This window comes from Paroedura picta, chromosome 11 (genome assembly GCF_049243985.1).
Source record: "Paroedura picta isolate Pp20150507F chromosome 11, Ppicta_v3.0, whole genome shotgun sequence".
NCBI classification, from domain to species: Eukaryota; Metazoa; Chordata; class Lepidosauria; order Squamata; family Gekkonidae; genus Paroedura; species Paroedura picta.
The window spans coordinates 33,074,775-33,094,597 of NC_135379.1; the positions used below are offsets into that span (position 1 = coordinate 33,074,775).

The 19,823-nt window shown below is 41.1% G+C and overlaps 1 protein-coding gene across 2 annotated transcripts in view; it reads left to right on the forward strand.

The window, feature by feature from the left end:
• The window catches only part of KCNH8 (potassium voltage-gated channel subfamily H member 8), a 204,710-nt gene that overhangs the window by 108,566 nt on the left and 76,321 nt on the right, over nt 1–19,823 (forward strand). For both annotated transcript variants that reach the window (XM_077303611.1, XM_077303612.1), the window contains exons 4-6: nt 97–218; nt 3,489–3,729; nt 17,124–17,281. In XM_077303611.1, coding sequence (XP_077159726.1) covers nt 97–218; nt 3,489–3,729; nt 17,124–17,281 — 521 coding nt within the window. The remainder of the gene's footprint in view (nt 1–96; nt 219–3,488; nt 3,730–17,123; nt 17,282–19,823) is intronic.

Sequence of the window (19,823 nt, forward strand, 5' to 3'; positions counted from 1 at the left end):
CAAACTTGTGAAACCTGAAATGTCGATAGTTCACTTTCCAGAAGTTGAAGTACTATTCCCATGGTTTAATAATGTCTTCTCATGTTTGTTCTTCAGAAAAATTCAAAGGAAGAGGAAAATCACATTTTGATTCAGCACGCAGGCGGAGTAGAGCTGTCCTTTATCACATCTCCGGACACCTACAAAGAAGAGAAAAGAACAAATTAAAAATTAATAATGTAGGTGTAGCGCTCGAAGGTTATTTTGTGCAGTGACGTTTGTAGTGTTAATCTAGTTGATGCTACTAATCATGTCATTTGTCAGATATTGGACTAAAGTTTCTTTTCAGTAATACAACAGGGGTGGTCAACATCCAGAACAAACCCACAACCATCCTAAAAAAAAATGTTTGCATCTTTGTTGAAATAAATCAAGGAAAGAACAAAATAGAGACAGGCTGACTTGGGCTGCCAGCTCTGGGCTGGGAAATAACTGGAGATTTTGGGGTTGGAGCCTGAAGTTGGGGAGGAAGGAGGGGAGGAACTTCAAAGTGTATAATTCCATAGAGACCACTCCCCAAAGCAGCCATTTTTCCAGCTGGAGTTATCTCTATCTGGACATTAGTTGTAATGTCAGGAGATTTCTAGCCAGCACCTGGAAGTTGGCAATCCTACATTTCACATAGGCAGCCAGTAAGTTCTACTGTACAGTTTAGTTTCATGTTATGCTTGCAATTTTCTTCATTGCTCTTCTTAAGCAAAATTCTCAACACAGATTGTGAATGATTCGGATTCTGTGCTGGATACCTCCTCTGAATTTCTTTGAACTACAAACAAGTCAAAGCCCCTGATTTAAAGAACAGCTTGACCCAATCCCAAGAAGCATGAAATTAGGGATGTGCACCCTACAATTGGAATACGTCATGATGCTTATTGAAGTTGCCACCTTCTGCTTCACCCTTTCGTTTCGATATGTGTACCTGTTAAGACGAATTCACATGGACAAATTGTTTTCCCTGTGCAAATTTCTTCCACTAGAGATTAATTATTTGAATGGTGCAAAATACGTTTAAAAAAAAGCCCAAAACTGCCCAGTTCCTTGTATTGCCTTTACAGATTTAATGTAAAAGATATTTATATTTCAATCTCCTTTTAATTGCTTGTGAGATTCTGAACAGACTCAACTCACTCATGTTGTAAATAAAACCTAAAAACTCAGCAGGAGTTTTCTCTCTGGATTTTAAATGGATGCATGCAGCTTGGTCAGCTACACAAATTGATCTTCTTGTACTTTAATCACAGTCCCATTCTCAACAAAGATTTTCATGACGCTTGTCTCTAAGTAACCACAACTGGCATGTTGGGCTATAAAATTTTGGGCTGTGTGTACTGTTCTGTTTGTTTTGACCGAGTTTTCTTTAATATCCTCCATCGATTGTATTCTGCGAAATGCGGTAGTTGCATTCCCACTTTTAAATTGTTACCAACCTTTCTTTGTTTATACAAGTTTCTTAATCAAACCAACACTCTCATTTTGGAAAGTGCTAGTAATATTACATTGAGAAACCACTGACGATAAATCCTTTATGTCCTTGTTCTCTTGAAGCTGAAATTAGTGTTCACAAGTGAGCAGCTGAAAATTTTTGACTACCAATATATAAGCAGCAAGAAATGATCCCATAATTCTAAAAATAACTACCAATGGTATCGATCAATAATGGAATATAGCCTGGTAGTACATTATTAGTCACAACTAAATCAAAACGTGCATTTACAAGCTGTGGGATATGATCTATGGCCAAGGGTGGCCAAACTGTGGCTCTCCAGATGTCGGTGGACTACAGGTCCCATGAGCCCCTGCCAGCATGGAATTATAGTCCACAGACATCTGGAGAGCCACAGTTTGGCTTCTCCTGCACCAAAGTTATGCCTGCTCATGGATTTAAGTGATCCTTTTTACAAAGGAACTCAAGGTAAATCTGTGGTGTTTGGTTTTCCCCCCCAAAAGTGGGGGCAGCCAGGGTTTCTGGTTATGTTTTGGATCATCATATGAATTTAATATTTGAGCTGTACTATTTGCTCATGTTAACAAGAACTTGATTTCTTCTTATAGAAAATCACAATTGCATATAATGCAAAATAAATCTAGCAGGTCCATAATTCTCCAATTTAACCAAGTGAAATCGAAAATAGTTACATGTGTTTAGGAACGTGACCATCTTCAATAAGTATTCCAAAGAACTGAATTTCTTTAATTCAATGAAATGATGGGAGCTTTTTCGGATATAACTATTAAAAGTGGGCCTAGGTGGTGTTTTACTTCTGGAACCTCGTGTTCTTCCAGAAGGGAATTGAAACCAGCGCTATTAAATTATCAATCAGTTTAAAATGCCTGTAATGGATACTTCAGAATGCTTATAGCTGAACTGAAAATGCTTCTTACATGGATAGGAGCGGATTTCAGATGCAGCAAAATGCCGTTTCCCTCAGAATTTAGACTATAACAGTCATTCTGTTGAGCACTTTGGCCTCCTCAGTAAATTATTATGGAACACGTTCACTTCCCGCTTTTTTTTTGGCCCAAAGTATTTCCATTTTCCTGCACTGAGAATAAAAGTAAGAGCCCAGTACATTTAAGTGAAATATACTGAGCCATGAGAGGAGGATTAAAGGAACAACTGAAGGTAGACGTTGAGCAAAAAAACCCGGCCAAGACTTACCTTGGCCGAACATTGACGCAGCGGAGGGCTTGCTGAGAAGAAGAGGCGACCAAACAGAGGCCCTCTAGCGTGCGTGCTGTCAGAATGCAGCACGCACAGCGTAAAGGGCAGGGCGGAACCTGTGGCGGCTATTTAAGTCGCCACGTGCACGGGTCTCGCCCTCTTCGCCAGGAACGCTGAGGGAGCTGCTTCCCTCCCACCCACCCTATGTTGTTGTATACAAAATCGTCAGGGTTATAAGGTGGATGTTTTGTTTAATAATTGTCACAGCTGCGGGTTTGCATGGGATGGAGCCTGTTGGCAGGGAGGCCGGTGTGCGATCGGACTCCCTGGGGTTCGGGGCCTCTCCTGAGGCGGCGCGTATACGAGCGCGGCTTACCCAGCTGGGAGGCCAGGGGCTCGTTTGCCAGGTGGCCTGGGGGCAGTCAAAGCTGGTTGACGCCAGGTGGCTCCCCCGCAGAGGTCGCTTCCCTTAGTGGCGGACTTCAGTAGGCAAGGGGATCTGCTCTCCCGGCTGGGAACGGTGCGGGTCCCCAGGGCGCCTCTGGACTCCGTGGGTTGTTGGTGCAGTCTGCTGACTGCTAGGTCAGGCTCCCTCTCCCATGCTGCGCCAACCCTCCCGTGGGGAGGTAATAAAGCTGTGGCCTTGTTTATCCCAGCATTTGTGTCGCGTATTATTCCAGCACATAATGCCCTCCTGCAAGTCAATAAGTTTTTAGAGAATATGTTGAATGTAATGATAAGAACCAGTACATTTTATCTCAATGCCTGTCTCTTTTTTATCTTTCAGAATGTTTTTGTAGAAAAACCAGCATTTCCAGAATACAAAGTTTCAGATGCAAAAAAGTCCAAATTCATACTTTTGCATTTTAGCACTTTTAAAGCCTGCTGGGACTGGCTTATTTTATTGGCGACGTTTTATGTTGCCGTGACTGTACCCTACAATGTTTGCTTTATTGGCAATGATGATCAACCTACAACTCGAAGCACAACTGTCAGTGACATTGCAGTGGAAATTCTTTTTATCATAGGTAAGGCATACTTCATTTCTTTTAGACTGCATGCTTTGCTTGGATACGGTACAGGACTTGATACAAGGGCTTGGCTCACCCCAGCCATCAGGGCTGCTGGAAGCAATACAGCATCCTCTTTTGACCAGGTCCAAATTCAGTTCAGACCCTGCCAGTGGTATATGAGAGATGATAGGAGTCCCTTGCTTGGGCTGATAAGATATTTTGAAACAGCCTGGCTGTTACCATCTGAAACAGGCTCTGAAACAGCTTGCAGAAGGATTTCAGAATGCTTCAAATTCCGTGCTGTTTGAAAGGGCTTTTCTCTGATATGTTTTGTAATTGTATAAAACTGGCTCATTGGCATGTTCTGATTTGGAAAAGTACATGCGACTTTATTATCTATGTTTTAATTTGTCAGCTGCCTTGGTGGCCCTTGGGAACCATACATTTTGTAGAATAAATGAATGAATTCAGAGCAGTATAGCTGGGCATCTGGTTGTTGCACCCTTTCTCCATTTCAAAGGAGGGAATGGGGTGGGATTGGCTGAAGTTGGTGTCTCCAGGCAAACTGGAGGGATGGCAAGAGGCTGGTCAAACTGATTACTTCTCCTCCCATCTAGGCTTTGGCCACAGGGAAGTTGCTGGTCACTTCCCCCTCCCCCTCAACTGGCTTGCACTTTCTTATTGCGGTCTCTAAGGGTTGGGTATAAAGAGGCCTGGCCTTTGACTGTTTAGGTCATGACAAGTTTGGCAGGAATGAGGTGAGTTGCTGACAATAGGTAGGGAGAACAGGCAAGCACTTTGAGGCAACAGGCATGATGGAAGGTTATCTCCTGAACAGCCTATCATACATATTAGGAAGTGCCTTTGGTGCTGAGCAACATCACCTAGACCTGGTGGTGGCTTAGGGTACATTAGGGAAGTATGATGAAGTTTGGCACCTCCTGGCACAGCTGATGAGCAACGCTGGCACAATTGCTGGTTGAGTTTGGAGTCCAGCTGTGTCTTCCCAACTAAGGGGGGGTGAGGCCATAGAATCAGGCATCATAAGCAGGAGCTCACCTATGTAGTCTGGCATCAATGGTGATTCCTGCAGAACTCCAGCCCCAAACTGGAGGTTGGCAGCTGTGGATTCTGTTCCTTCCCAGCCAGAATATTTTAGCAGGCCATGCTGATAACATTTCCTGTTAGCCATAGTTAATGAGGTCCTCCTATTATTATGCTACAGTGCTTAAAATATTGAAACTTTGTAAAGGGCATTCATCAAGGATGCTGAAATGTGCCTTGGTAAAGTACCACAGTATTGTTCATATTAGCACGCCTTCACTTTAGTACACATAATTACGGAGCATATTAAATGGAGACTAAGTTGCACTCTTTTATTGCAGATAATATTCATTGTGATGCTTCATGGCACTGCAGGGCGGACCAGGGAATTGTTTGTGTGGTTTGCAAGATGGTGGGATTATGTTCCATGGATTCCCACTGTCCAAAAAACATCAACCCCCCCATACACACCACCTCATTGTATAGGAGAACCTACCTGTCACTGCTGTGCTTCCCGGGTGGACTCCTTTCAGCGGGACACTGGGTGTCCCACTGAAATGTGTCCCCCATGCAGCTCCACAGCAATGCACTGGTGGCAGCCCGGAGTGGCATCGTTGGTGCGGAATTGCCCATTGTATTCTCAGGAGGATATGGCAAAGAAAGAGGCCTCAGGCAATAAAATGTCTCCTCTGATGGCAGCATGTTCCTTTAATGGCTGTCTGAGTTAGTACTGTCTTTCTTAATCCAGTTTCCTATACTTGAGAGTAAGTCTGAAATTAGTGGCTCATTTCCAAGAAACCACTCACAGGACTGAGTTATGAGTATGTGAACTAGTGGTAAATGGGCTGCCACATACAGACAGAACTGCTTCATGGAGATATGTGGGTTCACTCTTCTGCCGGACATAGACCGTTTATGCACTGGAGGTTTCATGCCGGGCTGCAGGCTGGAGTTTTAGTTGCGGCATGTTGCCCCACCTCTTCCTGCATCCACACGAGGGAGCATTTGGCCTGGTGCTCCTCATCTGCCCCGATTTTTGCTCCTGCACAGAAGCTGGGGCAGTGAAGTTCCCAGTGCATAAACGGTCATAGAGACAATTTAGTTTTTCATTCACAGGCTCATTCAACCATGCACAGCTTTCACAATATTGAGAAAGAGACATAATGGGGATCACGTGGAGAGCTCTTCTTTCTCATGACCGCAACATTTTAAGATCTAAAGAAACTGGGTCTGTCTGACTGAGAGTTTTTAGTCTATCTTTAGGACTGTTTTATCTATTGCTTCCAAACAGAGGTTACATACACTTCGAAAGAAATTTTGAATCAGTATGAGTATTTTTGAATGACTGCATGTCATCCTGGCTTTCCTGTCAGGCACACTGAGGTGAAGGTCTGGGGCCTGGAGATAAGTAATTACTATAGCCAGGGAGGAAAGTTGGAGTCAGCATAAAAAGCAAACTTCTGCACTGCAGACTAGGTAAATGGAAAGAGGCTGTTGGCACCAGCCTACCTGAATGAAAAAAAAAATCACTATCAACTGTTGGTTACCTGCATTTCTATACTGTAACAAATTGTATATGTTTGCTTTTGTTAGTTATCATGATGGCTTATTTTATTAGAGATTTTCAAAAACAAGTCTCCCAGCTGACAGATGCCAACATTAAATCTACACATTTGAATTTTCTGATGGCATACCCATGTCATTTATTGTGAGATTACTGAGTATGGTCAGGACACAGGTCTATGAGAATATGATCCTGGTCTTTAAACAGAGTCCACACTCACCACTGGTTTTAGGAACTGGAGAACTGTTGAAGCTTGAACACAGGCAAATGAGAATATCCTCTGAGTAGAGTTTAGGATGTTTTAAATTGGTTTTCAATTTGATCATTATGAACAAAAATGGTTTGCATCTTTTATTCAGTTGTTCTGTATTATTTATATAATGTTGTTGTCTGTTGAGTCCTGGATCACTAAGGAGAAAGGCAGCTATGTCAATATTAGTCTTGTACATGGGAGATTGTTTCATTTATTTATTAATTCCAAAAGAAACTGTTCATCACTGAGCTGTTTTTATAGTTTTGTTTTGTTATCATTTCTTTCATTATAGTTATTTCATTTTGATAAGCATGTATCATTTCACTGGTTTCAATGGAAGATAAACCTCCTTCTATTGCAGATAGAATAAAGTGTCTACCTTATGGTAATGAAGTGCATCAGTATTTAACATTTATGTCTTTGGGGGTAATTGGTAGGAAGGAATCCAAACAGAAATGTAGGCAGCAACTTAGCTTAGTACAGTAGCATGAGGAAAATGAAGGAAGATCATTCAGTATACCAAACAGGGCAAATAATCTCAGCAGGCAGGCAGCAAGAGATTTGTTATGATGGGAGATGAGTATTGGAGAATAGAAGAAAGCAGGGGAGTACAGATTGCAGGGGAAATTTTGCCACAACAGAGCAGGAGAGGAGGGAGGAAGGTAATGTTCTACTCTATCTTCTTCTTGATTGGAATCCTAGCAGCTACAGCTTGCCGTGAGTCAAGAAAGACCAGAAGTGCTTCCCCCTCCCAACACTGTTTTTCTCAAGTAATCTTTGGGTTTAGATTAGAACATTTCTCTGGCTGTTTTTCAGCACTGAAATGGGATACTTTAGCCCCAGCCATGAAACAAAGCAATCAGCTATCTAGAAGGCCTCCTCCTTGTGATTGCCCACACAAATAGATATGCATGCCTTGAGGAAGAAGATCTTTCTGTAGAGATAATCAACCAGATTTCTCTACTGGCTGAAGAAGAAATTGATGAGTTAAAAAAAAAGATTTTGGACCCCAGGAACCTTTAATACATGTACAGATTGGGTTGATATTCTTAAAATTGTAGCTCAACAGACACTGCTTATAGCTCAGTCCCTTACTAAAAATTATGAAAAACTGGAAAATACCTTGCAGATTTATAAAAGTCAATACCATGAATCCTCTAGGAAATATACAGAAACCCAGGGTAATGTTCCTGAAAAATGTAAGCATAAGAGAAATCATAATGATTACAACTGTTTCAACAAACAAGGAGGCTTAATTGCACCATCTTCCAGAGAAAGAGACCTGAAGTTGGACCGATCATCTGTTATCTTAAATATATGTGATTATCCAAATAGAATCATTAACTGGATTCCTAAGTGGAAAGCCAAGCAACAGCTCCAGTTCCTTCTAAAATTACCACATGTTGATTTAAAATGGGTGAAGTGAGTACCAGGAACTGTTTGCTCTCCTTTCATTCATCTAGAATTAGACAGTTTGGCATAGAGGTACTAAAATATTGCTGAGGAAGAAGAAGAATGCCGCTTTTCTCTACCCAAAGGAGACTCAAAGTGGCTTATAGTCGCCTTCCCTTTCTTTTCCCCACAATAGACACCCTGTGAGGTAGGTGAGGCTGAGAGAGCCCTGATATCACTGCTCAGTCAGAACAGCTTTACCAGCGCTGTGGCGAGCCCACGGCCATTCAGCTGGCTGCATGTGAGGGAGTGCAGAATTGAACCTGGCTCGCCAGAATAGAAGTCTGCACTCCTAACTACTACACCAAACTGGCTCTCAAACTGTTACCCAGAAATATCAGTGCAATCACACTGGCAGAATGCAGTGCCATTATGGCAATCCCAGCTCAACAGGAGTAATACCAACCACAGTTCAAGCAAGAGAGTAGGGTTGGAAGCCCAACAGAATCAATGCAATACATAGGGCCCAGCAAACCCAGTGTCTTCTGTTCATAATATTCACAAATGGGGAGAGATTGGGGCCTCACCAGGACAGACCAGAGTTCCATCCAGTCAGCACAGCCAGGGGCAACCTGGAGACATCGCTGCCAGTCTGCTCCTGACCACAGAAGGGAGAAGAGGTCAGTAGGGCTGCCAAGGGGGATGAGAACAGAGGCTTGGACAGGCTGTGGCAGCCCTTTTCACCCCAAGGCTGTCCTAACTGTCATGTCCAATTGTAAATGGCCTCAGAACACTGACAGAGCTGACAGGAGGCTGATGAGTGCGCTCCCTCCATCCCCCTCCCTTCAGGCCTGCTGCAAAGGAGCCTTTAACAGCCCCTGACTGAGGCTTTTCCGAGAGCAATGCTTGGGAGCCTCATGGCATGGCGGTGGGCATTCCTTTTGAAGGGGGGATTTCTCCTTCTGCCAAACGGCCCTTCTCACTTAAAATACTGCTCTGGCTGGGGGTTAGACACAGCCAAGCCATGTGTATTTCTTCTTTGCAACTCTCTGCAGATTTGAGGCCACTGCACAGCATTATTCTGAAGACCAAACTGGATGCTGTTGCGGAGGTTCTTTTGTCTCCTGTTTCATCTGCACAACAATCCTGTGCAGTAGGCCTCAAGTCTTTCAATTCAACAACCTGTGTGGGAGGCCTTAAGTTTCTGCTCTTCCACAACCCTGTTCAAAGTAGCCCTTTCTGCTTGGGGGGCTGATCTTTATACTATGAAGATGAGTTGTAATTCCAGGAGGTCTTCAGTCCCCTGGAAGTTGGCTACCCCTGGGTTGGAAATATTCCTCAAGTTTTGGAGGCGGGACTTCAAAATCGTACAATGCCTCAGAGTCCAGCCTTCAAGGAGGCCGCGGGTGTGCTTCTGGGCCCTGGGGAAAGGCCACGCCACCTACCACTCATACCTACCACTCATTGTATTTACAAGTACAACAGGCTTGGTCCCTAGTTATTAATATTTTTCATGCTGCTCAACCTCTAAGGGTTCTAACGTGTATACTCAGGTTAGGTTATTTTGTTCCCTCTTTTCTTGTTCATTTTACTGAACAATTGATTCCTTGTTTTACTGTTTATTGGCCTGTCCAAAATGTTATGACTTCAGAGCAGGCTTTCACAACCAGGGTTTCATGAAACCTGGGGTTTCTAGATGGCCCTGGTAGAGTTTCCCAAATGGGTGGGAGTTAATTAAAATTTTATATATTTTTTAGTTTGTTAAACATTTATCAGGTGATATGACTATATATGACCATATCAACCTGCCGCCCCTCCCAAAATGGCCAATGATGGGCCTGGAGGGGATGGGAAGGGGCCCTGGGCTATGCTTCCCAACCATATTCTGCACAATTGTGCCACTTCTGGGGGTTCTCAAAGCCTGAAGAATGTTTCAGGGGATTCTCAATGGTGAAAATGTTGAGAAAGGCTGCTTCAGAGTAAGGTTTCTCTTTCCCTTAATAAAGGTTATGATGTCTCCCATCCCAGTGAAATCAGCCAGTCCTTTTAGAAGGGGCTACAAAATTACCACGGCTGTTGCAAAAAATGTTTTCATGTAATTAAGCTTAACAGTTAAACATCTTTGGTTAGGATGAAGCCTGACATTTGTGCTAGTCTATATCTATCTTTGTATATGAGACAGAAAGTCTAGTGACTGTGTCTCTGTTGCATTTGTATTTGTATGTATACTAATATTTAGTATTGTTATTTGTCTTTTGATGGCCATCAATTATTATGCTATAGTTATATCTGTATGACTATTGCATTTTTATTTGGTAATGACTCTATTTCTGATTGTTAAGTGCTGAACACTTAACAATCAGAAGAGTTTAAATAAATAAGTACCTCCAAGAAAGCCCAAAAGACACCAGTACATAATGAAATAAAAGTAGGTTGTTTAAATGGGAAATGTATTATATTAATTCAATAATTATTTTTAAAAAACAATAGATTCAAATGAGTAGCCGTGTTGGTCTGAAGTAGCCCAATAAAATCAGAGTCCAGTAGCACCCTTAAGACCAACAAAGATTTTGTAACTCCTGCAGGGAGTTCATATGTGGCTGTGTTTGGATGCTGCGACACAGTTTACTAATGTAACAGGATTAACTTTTGCTGATATATTCCTACTGTTATGATGGTCAATTCTTAGTCTGACGAAGAGTGCTTGCACTCGAAAGCTCATGCCTTGAATATATCTTTGTTTGTCTTAAAGGTGCTACTGGACTCTGATTTTTTTAAAAAAACAATGTTAATAGTTATTGTAATAAATAATAAAAGTAACACACAAGTTGAATTAATTTATTAATGTAGAAAAAACTTTTTGCAGCCTCTTGCTATATCAATATTATGACTACATTCTTATGGGCTGGGTGATATAACTGATCATTCAGGCTTTAAATATCCTTATTCCCAAATTGATCAGAAGAATACAATTAACAAGTAGAAAACAAAATAATTAACATTATTTTACTGCAAATAATTTAAATGGGAAAGTTGTCAAAGTCACGCCACATCCAAATGTTTGGCAAATATAAATCCCAAGAAAAGTGTCAATGAGACTGATTAAAGATGTGTGTGCATCTTTAGAAGGTCAAGAAGTCAAGCCTAATTAATCTTTATGAATGTACATTTTGTGGAATAATGATTCTTCAGTGACTGCAAGAGAAGTATAAAGGAGGGAGCCATTTGTGAAGTGAAATTTAAAATTTCCCAGAATTGCACTGTGGGGAATAAGGAGTCCGTTGGGTGAAGAAAAAGAACAATGTGCATAGTGAAAATGTGCCAAAGTGGTCACTGCTTTTTATCAAAAGCTCTTTAGAGGCAACACTCCACTGGGATAATAGATGGTCGCAAAAGGAACTAGGATCATGTATATTTATAAGCAAATCAAAGGGGAGAACTGAGGAAAAAGCAATTATAAAACCTGACACGCTTGTCACATTAGCATTAGATGCTCCATTTACACACACTCAAAATGATATTTGCACACCACTGTGAGCAGGAAGTGAAGCTGTCTGGCTCTTTTCCTTATGTACAAGCACAGCCTCTTCACATCATATCTAGGGCAAGTGCAACACTAAACCAGTCTTTTTATAATGATGCCTCAACTAAATAGCAATAATTAAATTATTAGTTTAAGATTGAAAATTAATCTAAATCCATCAGCAAAACAGTCATAACAACAAACTTCTGGCATCCAATTCTCTTAAAATATATGTGAAATTCAAGATATATTAATTCGGTCCTTAAGAAAGGGATAGGATTAACTATGCAAATAAGGAGATTCTGAAAGAGATTCTGAATGTTGGCCAACTTAGTGAACATATAACAGTAGCACAAAGAAGTAGACATGTGTATGTCCCAAGTAATGCCCATTCTGTTAATATAAGTTGCATGAATATTAAGCAGAAACAATGGGAAACATTCAGGTCTGTTATTCTATGACACCACACTATCTGATTTCAGGACGTGTACCTTAGTGCCAAACTAGTCAAGATGGCATTCTTGAGTTTGTTCTAGAGATATGCCATCATTTTGTAGTATGAGTTTCTACTAGAGAACTTCTTTTAACAATGTTTCAAGGGCCCATTTCTGGTTGGGGTCATCATGGCATGGAAGGAGGAGGGATTCTTGCCTGCACTGTTGTTAAACCCAAAAAGTTACCAGGGGACATTAGTTATGGACAAGTTGTGGAACCAGCACCATTTTGGTCAGAAAAACTGTGTTGCAAGAAGCAGGAACCCCTCCTCCCCCCATACTGCAGTGGTCCCAACCAAAATCAAGCCTCGAAACACTGTGAGCAGGAATTCTGTGTAGGGAATTCATTCTACAAAATAGTGGCATGTCCATGGGGTAAACACAGAGAATGCTGACTTTTTGAGTTTGAGAAAGTAGAGTGGTTCCTCAGTGGAACAGGCTTCCTTGGGAGGTGATGGGTTCTCTTTCTTTGGGAGTTTTAAAGCACAGGCTAGATAGTCATTTGCAATTTTATGAACTTAGGCAGATTGTGAGTGAGTGGGCAGGAAGGGATATGTCAGTGTTTGTCTCCTGTGGCCCTTCCTTGCATACCCACAGAATTGCTGATAGCCACTGTGGGATGGAAGGTGAATTCCCTCCAAGCCAAGCTGGATTTTAGAGATTTTTGGTGAGGCGATCACTGGGGCATGAAATTGGGGTCACTGTGGGTGGGCAGGTAGTTGTGAGTTCCAGCACTTTGCAGGGGTTTGGGCTGGATGACCTGGAGATTCCTTCCAACTCTACGATTCTATGATTCTAAGTGGGACATGGTGGCAAACAAAATGCAATATAAGTTTTGGGAAGCTCTTGTGACATGCTTATCTTTGGATAAGATAGTTTTATGATCTTGTACAACTGCTTTCCTTTAATTATCTGTGTAGCAATAATGGATAGTGTTTTCTGTTGAACTAGTAGAAAAGCCTATTTTTAAAACAAACTATAGTAGGGCAGAAGGAGCCCTGCAGCCCTTTGCCCTCCACCCTTGCTCCTGTAGAACAGGAAGAGCAACCAGGAAGTGAGCTGGGCTGGATAGCCTGCTGAGCTTTCCCCATGGCCAGGAGGCTTGGCCACATAGCATGAGTATGGCCGGACAGCCTTCCATGGACCCTCAAGCTTTCCCTATAGCCAGGAAGCTCAGGCACATGGTATGGCCTACAAAGTACAGGCAGACCGCCTTCCCTACCCTCCCAGCAGCCAGGAGGGTGGGGATCATGGAGCAACTGTGGCAGAATGTGGCCAGATGGCCATCCCAGCTCACAGGCTTACCTCCTGGCTGTTCTTCCTCCTCACACCAAGGGCCAGGAAGTGGCCTGGTAGAGTTGAAGGAGGAGCAGGGTAGCGGGGAAGAGCCTCTGTGTTTGCAGTTTCTTAGCAACAGGCTTTTTAGATGTTCACAGGCTTTTCTTTCAGGTGCTAGGATTTCTTTAAACTGAGAGGGTTTTCCTACTGCGTTTATCCCAAAACAGTTGATTTTTGGAGTTTCCCTGAAGTCCACTGGTTCCTAGAAAATGGTCATTCTGAACTTGTATCACCACTTTTTTGATGAACCAATTTACCACTGCCTGCTGAGATGACTAAAGTGTTTTCTCATGCACATGAATCTTAGGAAATACACAGGAAATTTCCACTTATTAACTAGGCTGGGATCCTTTAGAACATTTCTCCTTTCCATTTGACCTAATTTGGGAGTAAACACTTCACTGCCCAAATTCTCACTGCCAAATAACTGTCCTAGTTGTCTGGGCACTGTGTGGTTAGCTCAGTTTTCTCACTAGAGCTTCTCCTCAGAGTAGTTTATCAGCTGGGGTTCTGTCAGAATTAGATGCAGAAAACACTCAGACTGGAATTTACCCCTCTCCAGTACAAAGCCACATACCAATTCCCACTCAGCTGTTGCTGGCCAACCACAGGGCTCAGAGCAACCTATGGCTTTAGTTCCATCTGCTGTGAGGATTTTTCACTAATGGTTGCTATCACCAATGGTTGCTATATGAGCCTCTTGTGGTGCAGAGTGGTAAGGCAGCAGACATGCAGTCTGAAAGCTTTGCCCATGAGGCTGGGAGTTCAATCCCAGCAGCCGGCTCAAGGTTGACTCAGCCTTTCATCCTTCTGAGGTTGGTAAAAAAGCTTGCTGGGGGGTAAACGGTAATGACTGGGGAAGGCACTGGTAAACCGTATTGAGTCTGCCAAGAAAATACTAGAGGGCATCACCCAAGGGTCAGACATAACCCAGTGCTTGCACAGGGGATACCTTTAGCTTTTAATGGTTGCTATTGGTTCAGCACTTGGTACCTGATTTTCTAAGTGCTGTGTGACACATCAAGAATTAAATGATCTGCTATAGGAAAGCAAATTAAATACCTAGGGTCTGTGCTATGTTTGATCAGATTCATGCAGAACATTTTTTTTCATATTGATCTTTGCACAAAAAAAAGAAAAGGAAAACGACTTGTCTCATAATAAACATGACTTCACACATATTTCAGCTACAGGAGAAACTTCCATGTTAATTGCACAGGTGGGGATCTCTTCAGGTAGCATAAGTAATTGTTGGTACATTTGGTATTTAAACACATTGTGAATTAAGCAATGTTTTCTAGCAAGGATTAAGATGTAAAATATATTCATATGTTAGAGTGCCAGACTAGCATATGGAAGATCCAGTTTCGATTCCCTACTGTGCCATGGAAGGCTGCTAGGCAACCTTGGGTCTGTCAAACACTCTCAAGCCTAGCCTATATCTCCAGATGGTTATTGTAAGGATAGAATGAAGCAGAAGAAAATTATGTAAGCTCCTTTGAGTCCCCATTGGAGAGCAATGTAAAATATACTTGAAGTGTAAATAAATAAGGTTTTTTTGCAAGGAAAGTTACTAGCTGAGAGATAGCATTGTCAAGGCAGAACTCCAGGTGAAATTGAACTTTAGTGTTCAGAATTCTTCACTTCAGAATTCTGTGTTCAGAATTCTTCACTGTGAAGAATTCTGCGAATTCATAAAGTCAAGACAAACTGCTGAAAGATAAATATTGCATTCATTCCTGTAAGCAGAAAGTAGTATAACTATGGCAGTTTCTCTTGTTTTGTTCACTAGTTTGTCATATGCAATTTGTTTGGTTTTTTTCTTCTAATTGTTAAATGCCAAAGTTCAAAATATTTTATCTTAAAGCTTTTTGTTATTTTTCATTGGAAGAAGGAAGTGATCTCAGAGGAAGAGGTAGGTTTGGGGAAGTGCCCTGAAAATGACATCATGGGATAGTTTTGGTACAGTGCACTGAGAGTGGCATCATTGTAAGGGGTGGAGCTTGGGACATACCATAATTTGATCTTTGACCTGAAAGTGAAATCACAGGACATGACACAAAAGTGATATCACATCCTTGCAAAGCACCACCCTCATAGTCTCCATGTATTTTCCTAGCTGGACCTGGCAAGCCTATCCATATATCATATTCTGTCTCAGATTCACACAAAATGGAATTCTTCACTTTCACCCATCCTGAGTTGTCTCACAGAAAAGACAGCAAATGTCTGGTTAAATCAGTTAATCAATAATGGCTTCTTCGTGTTAGTATCAACCCCATGACATCTTAAGGAGGTATGAAAAGCACATCTGCTGACAAGGTTTTATAAATTTAGTGGTATTCCAGGATACATTGAATGTGATATTGCTGCTTTTTTGCATTTAAATCTGACAAATTGAATATTCTGAATGACTGTATTTGTGATCCTCTGGGTAAACCAATGCGTAGAGTCTGAGCAGAGTGTTACAGCTACATTATGGTTCTGCTTTATTATAGTGCTTATTGGCAATTGAAAGTTGATTTGAGCATAAATAGAAGCATGATACTGATCTGTAAAATAAATAGATAACAGTGTTGAACACTTTAAAAGCATGTATAAATTGAATGGAAAAATATATATTTCTGATTGGAGCCGAGCTGGATTGTAAATGAATTGGAACTCTTGAAATGGTAAAGTACAAAGAAGATATTATCATTGGAAACACCATATCTTTTTCTGATATAATGAAAAATAAAATAACACCCAGCATTTTCTACATTAAATAAATTATTTCACATTCTGTAGAAACTGAAAATAATTTGGGATACTGCTAACAGCCATATGTGTTGCTGGAGGGCAATATATGGACCTCATCTTGAATAACTGAATAATTGAAACTATTGTCAGGATCTGAGGTTTTATTTGGGTTTTTAAAAATCTATCCTAACAAGCCATGTTCAAATGACTTCTTGTGTTGAACAACAGGACAATCCTGAACATTAATAAGGAAATGCAAATTCTGTTAAGTCTCTAAAACTGTAATCCTTAAATCTGGTTATTCTTTCCCATTGCCCAGTATTTACTTTTTTCAGTTGCTTCAGCTTCTTTGTTCTTAGCAAGGCTTTACTGGGTTGGGGAAATAGCACTTTGAAGTACATAGACTAAACATCTGGCAAATAGAAATTTATCAAACAGGCCTACTTCCCAGAATTTTAATACTAATTTAAGTCTGAAATCAATGCAGCATTTTCATACTGATGCATTAAGCAGGTATCCATCTATAAGATTTATTACTCAATTCAGTAATAACAAAGTCATTACAAAACAAAAGACTATTTGATTTCTATACACACACTAATCAAAAGTATAGGCTTCTTTTTAATGTGATGCTCTTGTGTTTTTGTTACAGGCAGAATTGCATTCATGAGTGTAATATGTACTAATTAATAGCTAAAGTTAACTTCTTTGAAACCAGCGAAATTAGTTACTCCTCATTACCCTGTCCAGGGTACAAAAATATGTTTCCAATCTTATTGTAGGTCCCTCTGAGATCCATTGGACTCACTTCCAAAAGTGTGCTCCCATTGCACACCCTTAGGAACCAACCTGTTTTTAAGCTCATTTAAAAGGAAAAGGAGATTCAAGTGAGGAGAGATTTTATCCGTGTGACTTTTGCTTTCTTCCCTCCTGTCTATCAGTGGAATTAAAATAGCCTTTCATAGTATTATTAGGAAAAAATACCCATATTTCTTTTTAGCCATTTTTGAAAGAGAAAGCTGTAGTGGTCACTTACAACCCTTTTCTCTCTTTGTCAAGCAGATATTATTTTAAATTTCCGAACAACATATGTCAGCAAGTCTGGCCAAGTAATTTTTGAAGCAAGATCTATTTGTATCCACTATGTAACTACCTGGTTCATCATTGATTTAATTGCTGCACTTCCTTTTGATCTACTTTATGCTTTTAAAGTTAATGTGGTGAGTATGGTCTTTCCTTTCTACAAATATAGCCTATCTCAAGTGGTCCTTTGCTAAGAATGAATATATTGTTCCATGATGGTGGTTAAAAGAGCAAAAGCTAAACCACATGTTGTATGTATTTTAGAGTGTGACTATTAGTCTGTCGTAAGTGCGTAAAGTGTTTTGACCTGAAGTGCTTAAGTTGCAATTTAAAAAAGAAAACCTTAAGCATAAAATGGAGGAGAAGGCACTTCTGGATCTTTAGCAGTTTATATGTCACACTGTATACTATTGCTGTACTTGTCATTTACTTGGTTGTACTGTTACACTGGAAGAACCTCTTGTGGCGCAGAGTGGTAAGGCAGCTGTCTGAAAGCTTTGCCCATGAGGCTGGGAGTTCAATCCCAGCAGCCGGCTCAAGGTTGACCCAGCCTTCCATCCTTCTGAGGTTGGTAAAATGAGTACCCAGCTTGCTGGGGGCTAAATGGTAATGACTGGGGAAGGCACTGGCAAACCACCCTGTATTGAGTCTGCTATGAAAATGCTAGAGGGCATCACCCCAAGGGTCAGACATGACTTGGTGCTTGCACAGGGGATACCTTTTAGTGTTACACTAAAAGGACTCTTAAAAGGTTAAAAGGCTTATAATGTTCAGTTTACAATTTTTTTAATGTAGTGAAGCTCCTGGCTCCAATCTACAGAAAGTTAACTTTGTTTCTATTATAATCAAAGAAATAATTTAGTTGCACTTGTCCCATTAATTTAAATGAGATGTAATTGTGATTAATGGATCCATTTTTGTCTTTGGGGCAGTTATCAGAATTGGAAGACACCTAAATATTTCCAGGCTAACCTGGAATGAACAGATCACTATTATCTGGCCACAGTGCTGTATTAAATAAATTTGATTTGAACAGATCACTATTGTTCTGTACTGATTTTGCGGGTTCAGTTGTATGTGCTGGAGGGATATCTTTTCTTCTTCCTACAAGGCCTTTCTAAAAAAAAATGCATTATTTGATTTTTAGAGCAAAAAAAGGGGAGGAGGCACCACAAAGGAAAACTGATTCAAAGAATTCGGAACTGTCTGAATTAATTCCACCTTTCTCTGCTGAATACTTTAGAGTTAGTAGAGTTAGTATGATATCATACCAGTCTCTGTCAGTGCATATATACTACTCATAATAACATTTTATTTTTAGCCTGCCCTTCCAGTGTTGCTCAGGGTGGGTAACAATATTCATAAAACATCATATAATAGATTACTAAAGTAGTTCATCTAAAACATTACATAGCTAAGTGCCTCCAACTAATTTCTCATACAGGGGGGTTTAGTATCAGGAGCTGATCTTCTATCTCCCATTGGTGAGGCCAGGTTTAATTGATGGTTGTTATAATAGGCCCCAGTCATAAGCCTGATGGAATAGCTCCATCTTACAAGACCTGCAGAACACATTAAGATCCTGAAGAGCCCTGATTGCCCTCAGGACTGCATTCCACCAGGCTGGAGGCCAACCTCACAGCTTTTGGGCCAGAGATCCTGAGCAGATGTTGTTCTTCAGATCTTAATGTTCTTGGGGAAATATAAGGGGAAAGATAGTCCTGTAGATTCACCAGTCCCAGACTATTTAGGGCTTTGAAAGTTAGCACTAGAACTTTGAACCTGATTCAGTCTCCAAATCTGAAGCCAATGCAACTGGGTGAGCACTGGTGCTATATGTACCTTCCACTGAGTCCCTGTTAGGACTCGGGACACTGCAATTTGAACCAGTTGGAGTTTCCAGAGCAGTTTCAAGGTCATTCCTGCATAGAGCAAGTTGGAGAAGTCTAATCTGGAGCTGACCATCACATGGATCACTGTGGCTAGCTCTGGCTTTGAGAGATAAGGTACAAACTGCCTCTCCTGGTGTAGATGGAGAAATGCCAGGGAGGCTGTGATTTGGGCCTCCATCAATAATGATGAATCCAAAATCACACCCAAGCTCCTGAAGGAAAGCAGTGGTATTAACTGCACTCCATCAAGCATTGGGAACTGTATCAACCATCTCTCTGCCTGCCAGCCCAGCCAGAGAATCTCCATCATAGCTAGATCCAACTTCAGCTATCCACTTGAGCCAATCCACCACAGCCTCCAAGACACCAGGCCAGGCTGTCAGGTAGGGTCATTGGGCGGTTGTCCATTAACAGAAATAATAGCCTATCATTAAGCACTGATTACCCCAAAAATGGAGGAGGTTCTTCTTCCTCAGCATGTGTGTGGATTCAGTTGTAAATGATGCAGCCTGAGCAATCACCAAATAAGTGATTGGGAAATAAATCAATAGGAAATATATCTGAAATTTTCTCCATATTTTTTGGTGTTCCCAAGAAAACCCAGATAAATGCAGGCAGCTAAAATATGCCAAAAAAAAAACCTGATAAGGTATTTTTGGGGGTATATTTTCAGTTCAGGTAGACCTGAATGCACACTCCTAGTTGTAATAATAAAACCTTCGATATGCATTTCAAGTCCTGCAGTGACAGATTGAACACAGTAGTAGGGGAAATCCACTTTGAATGA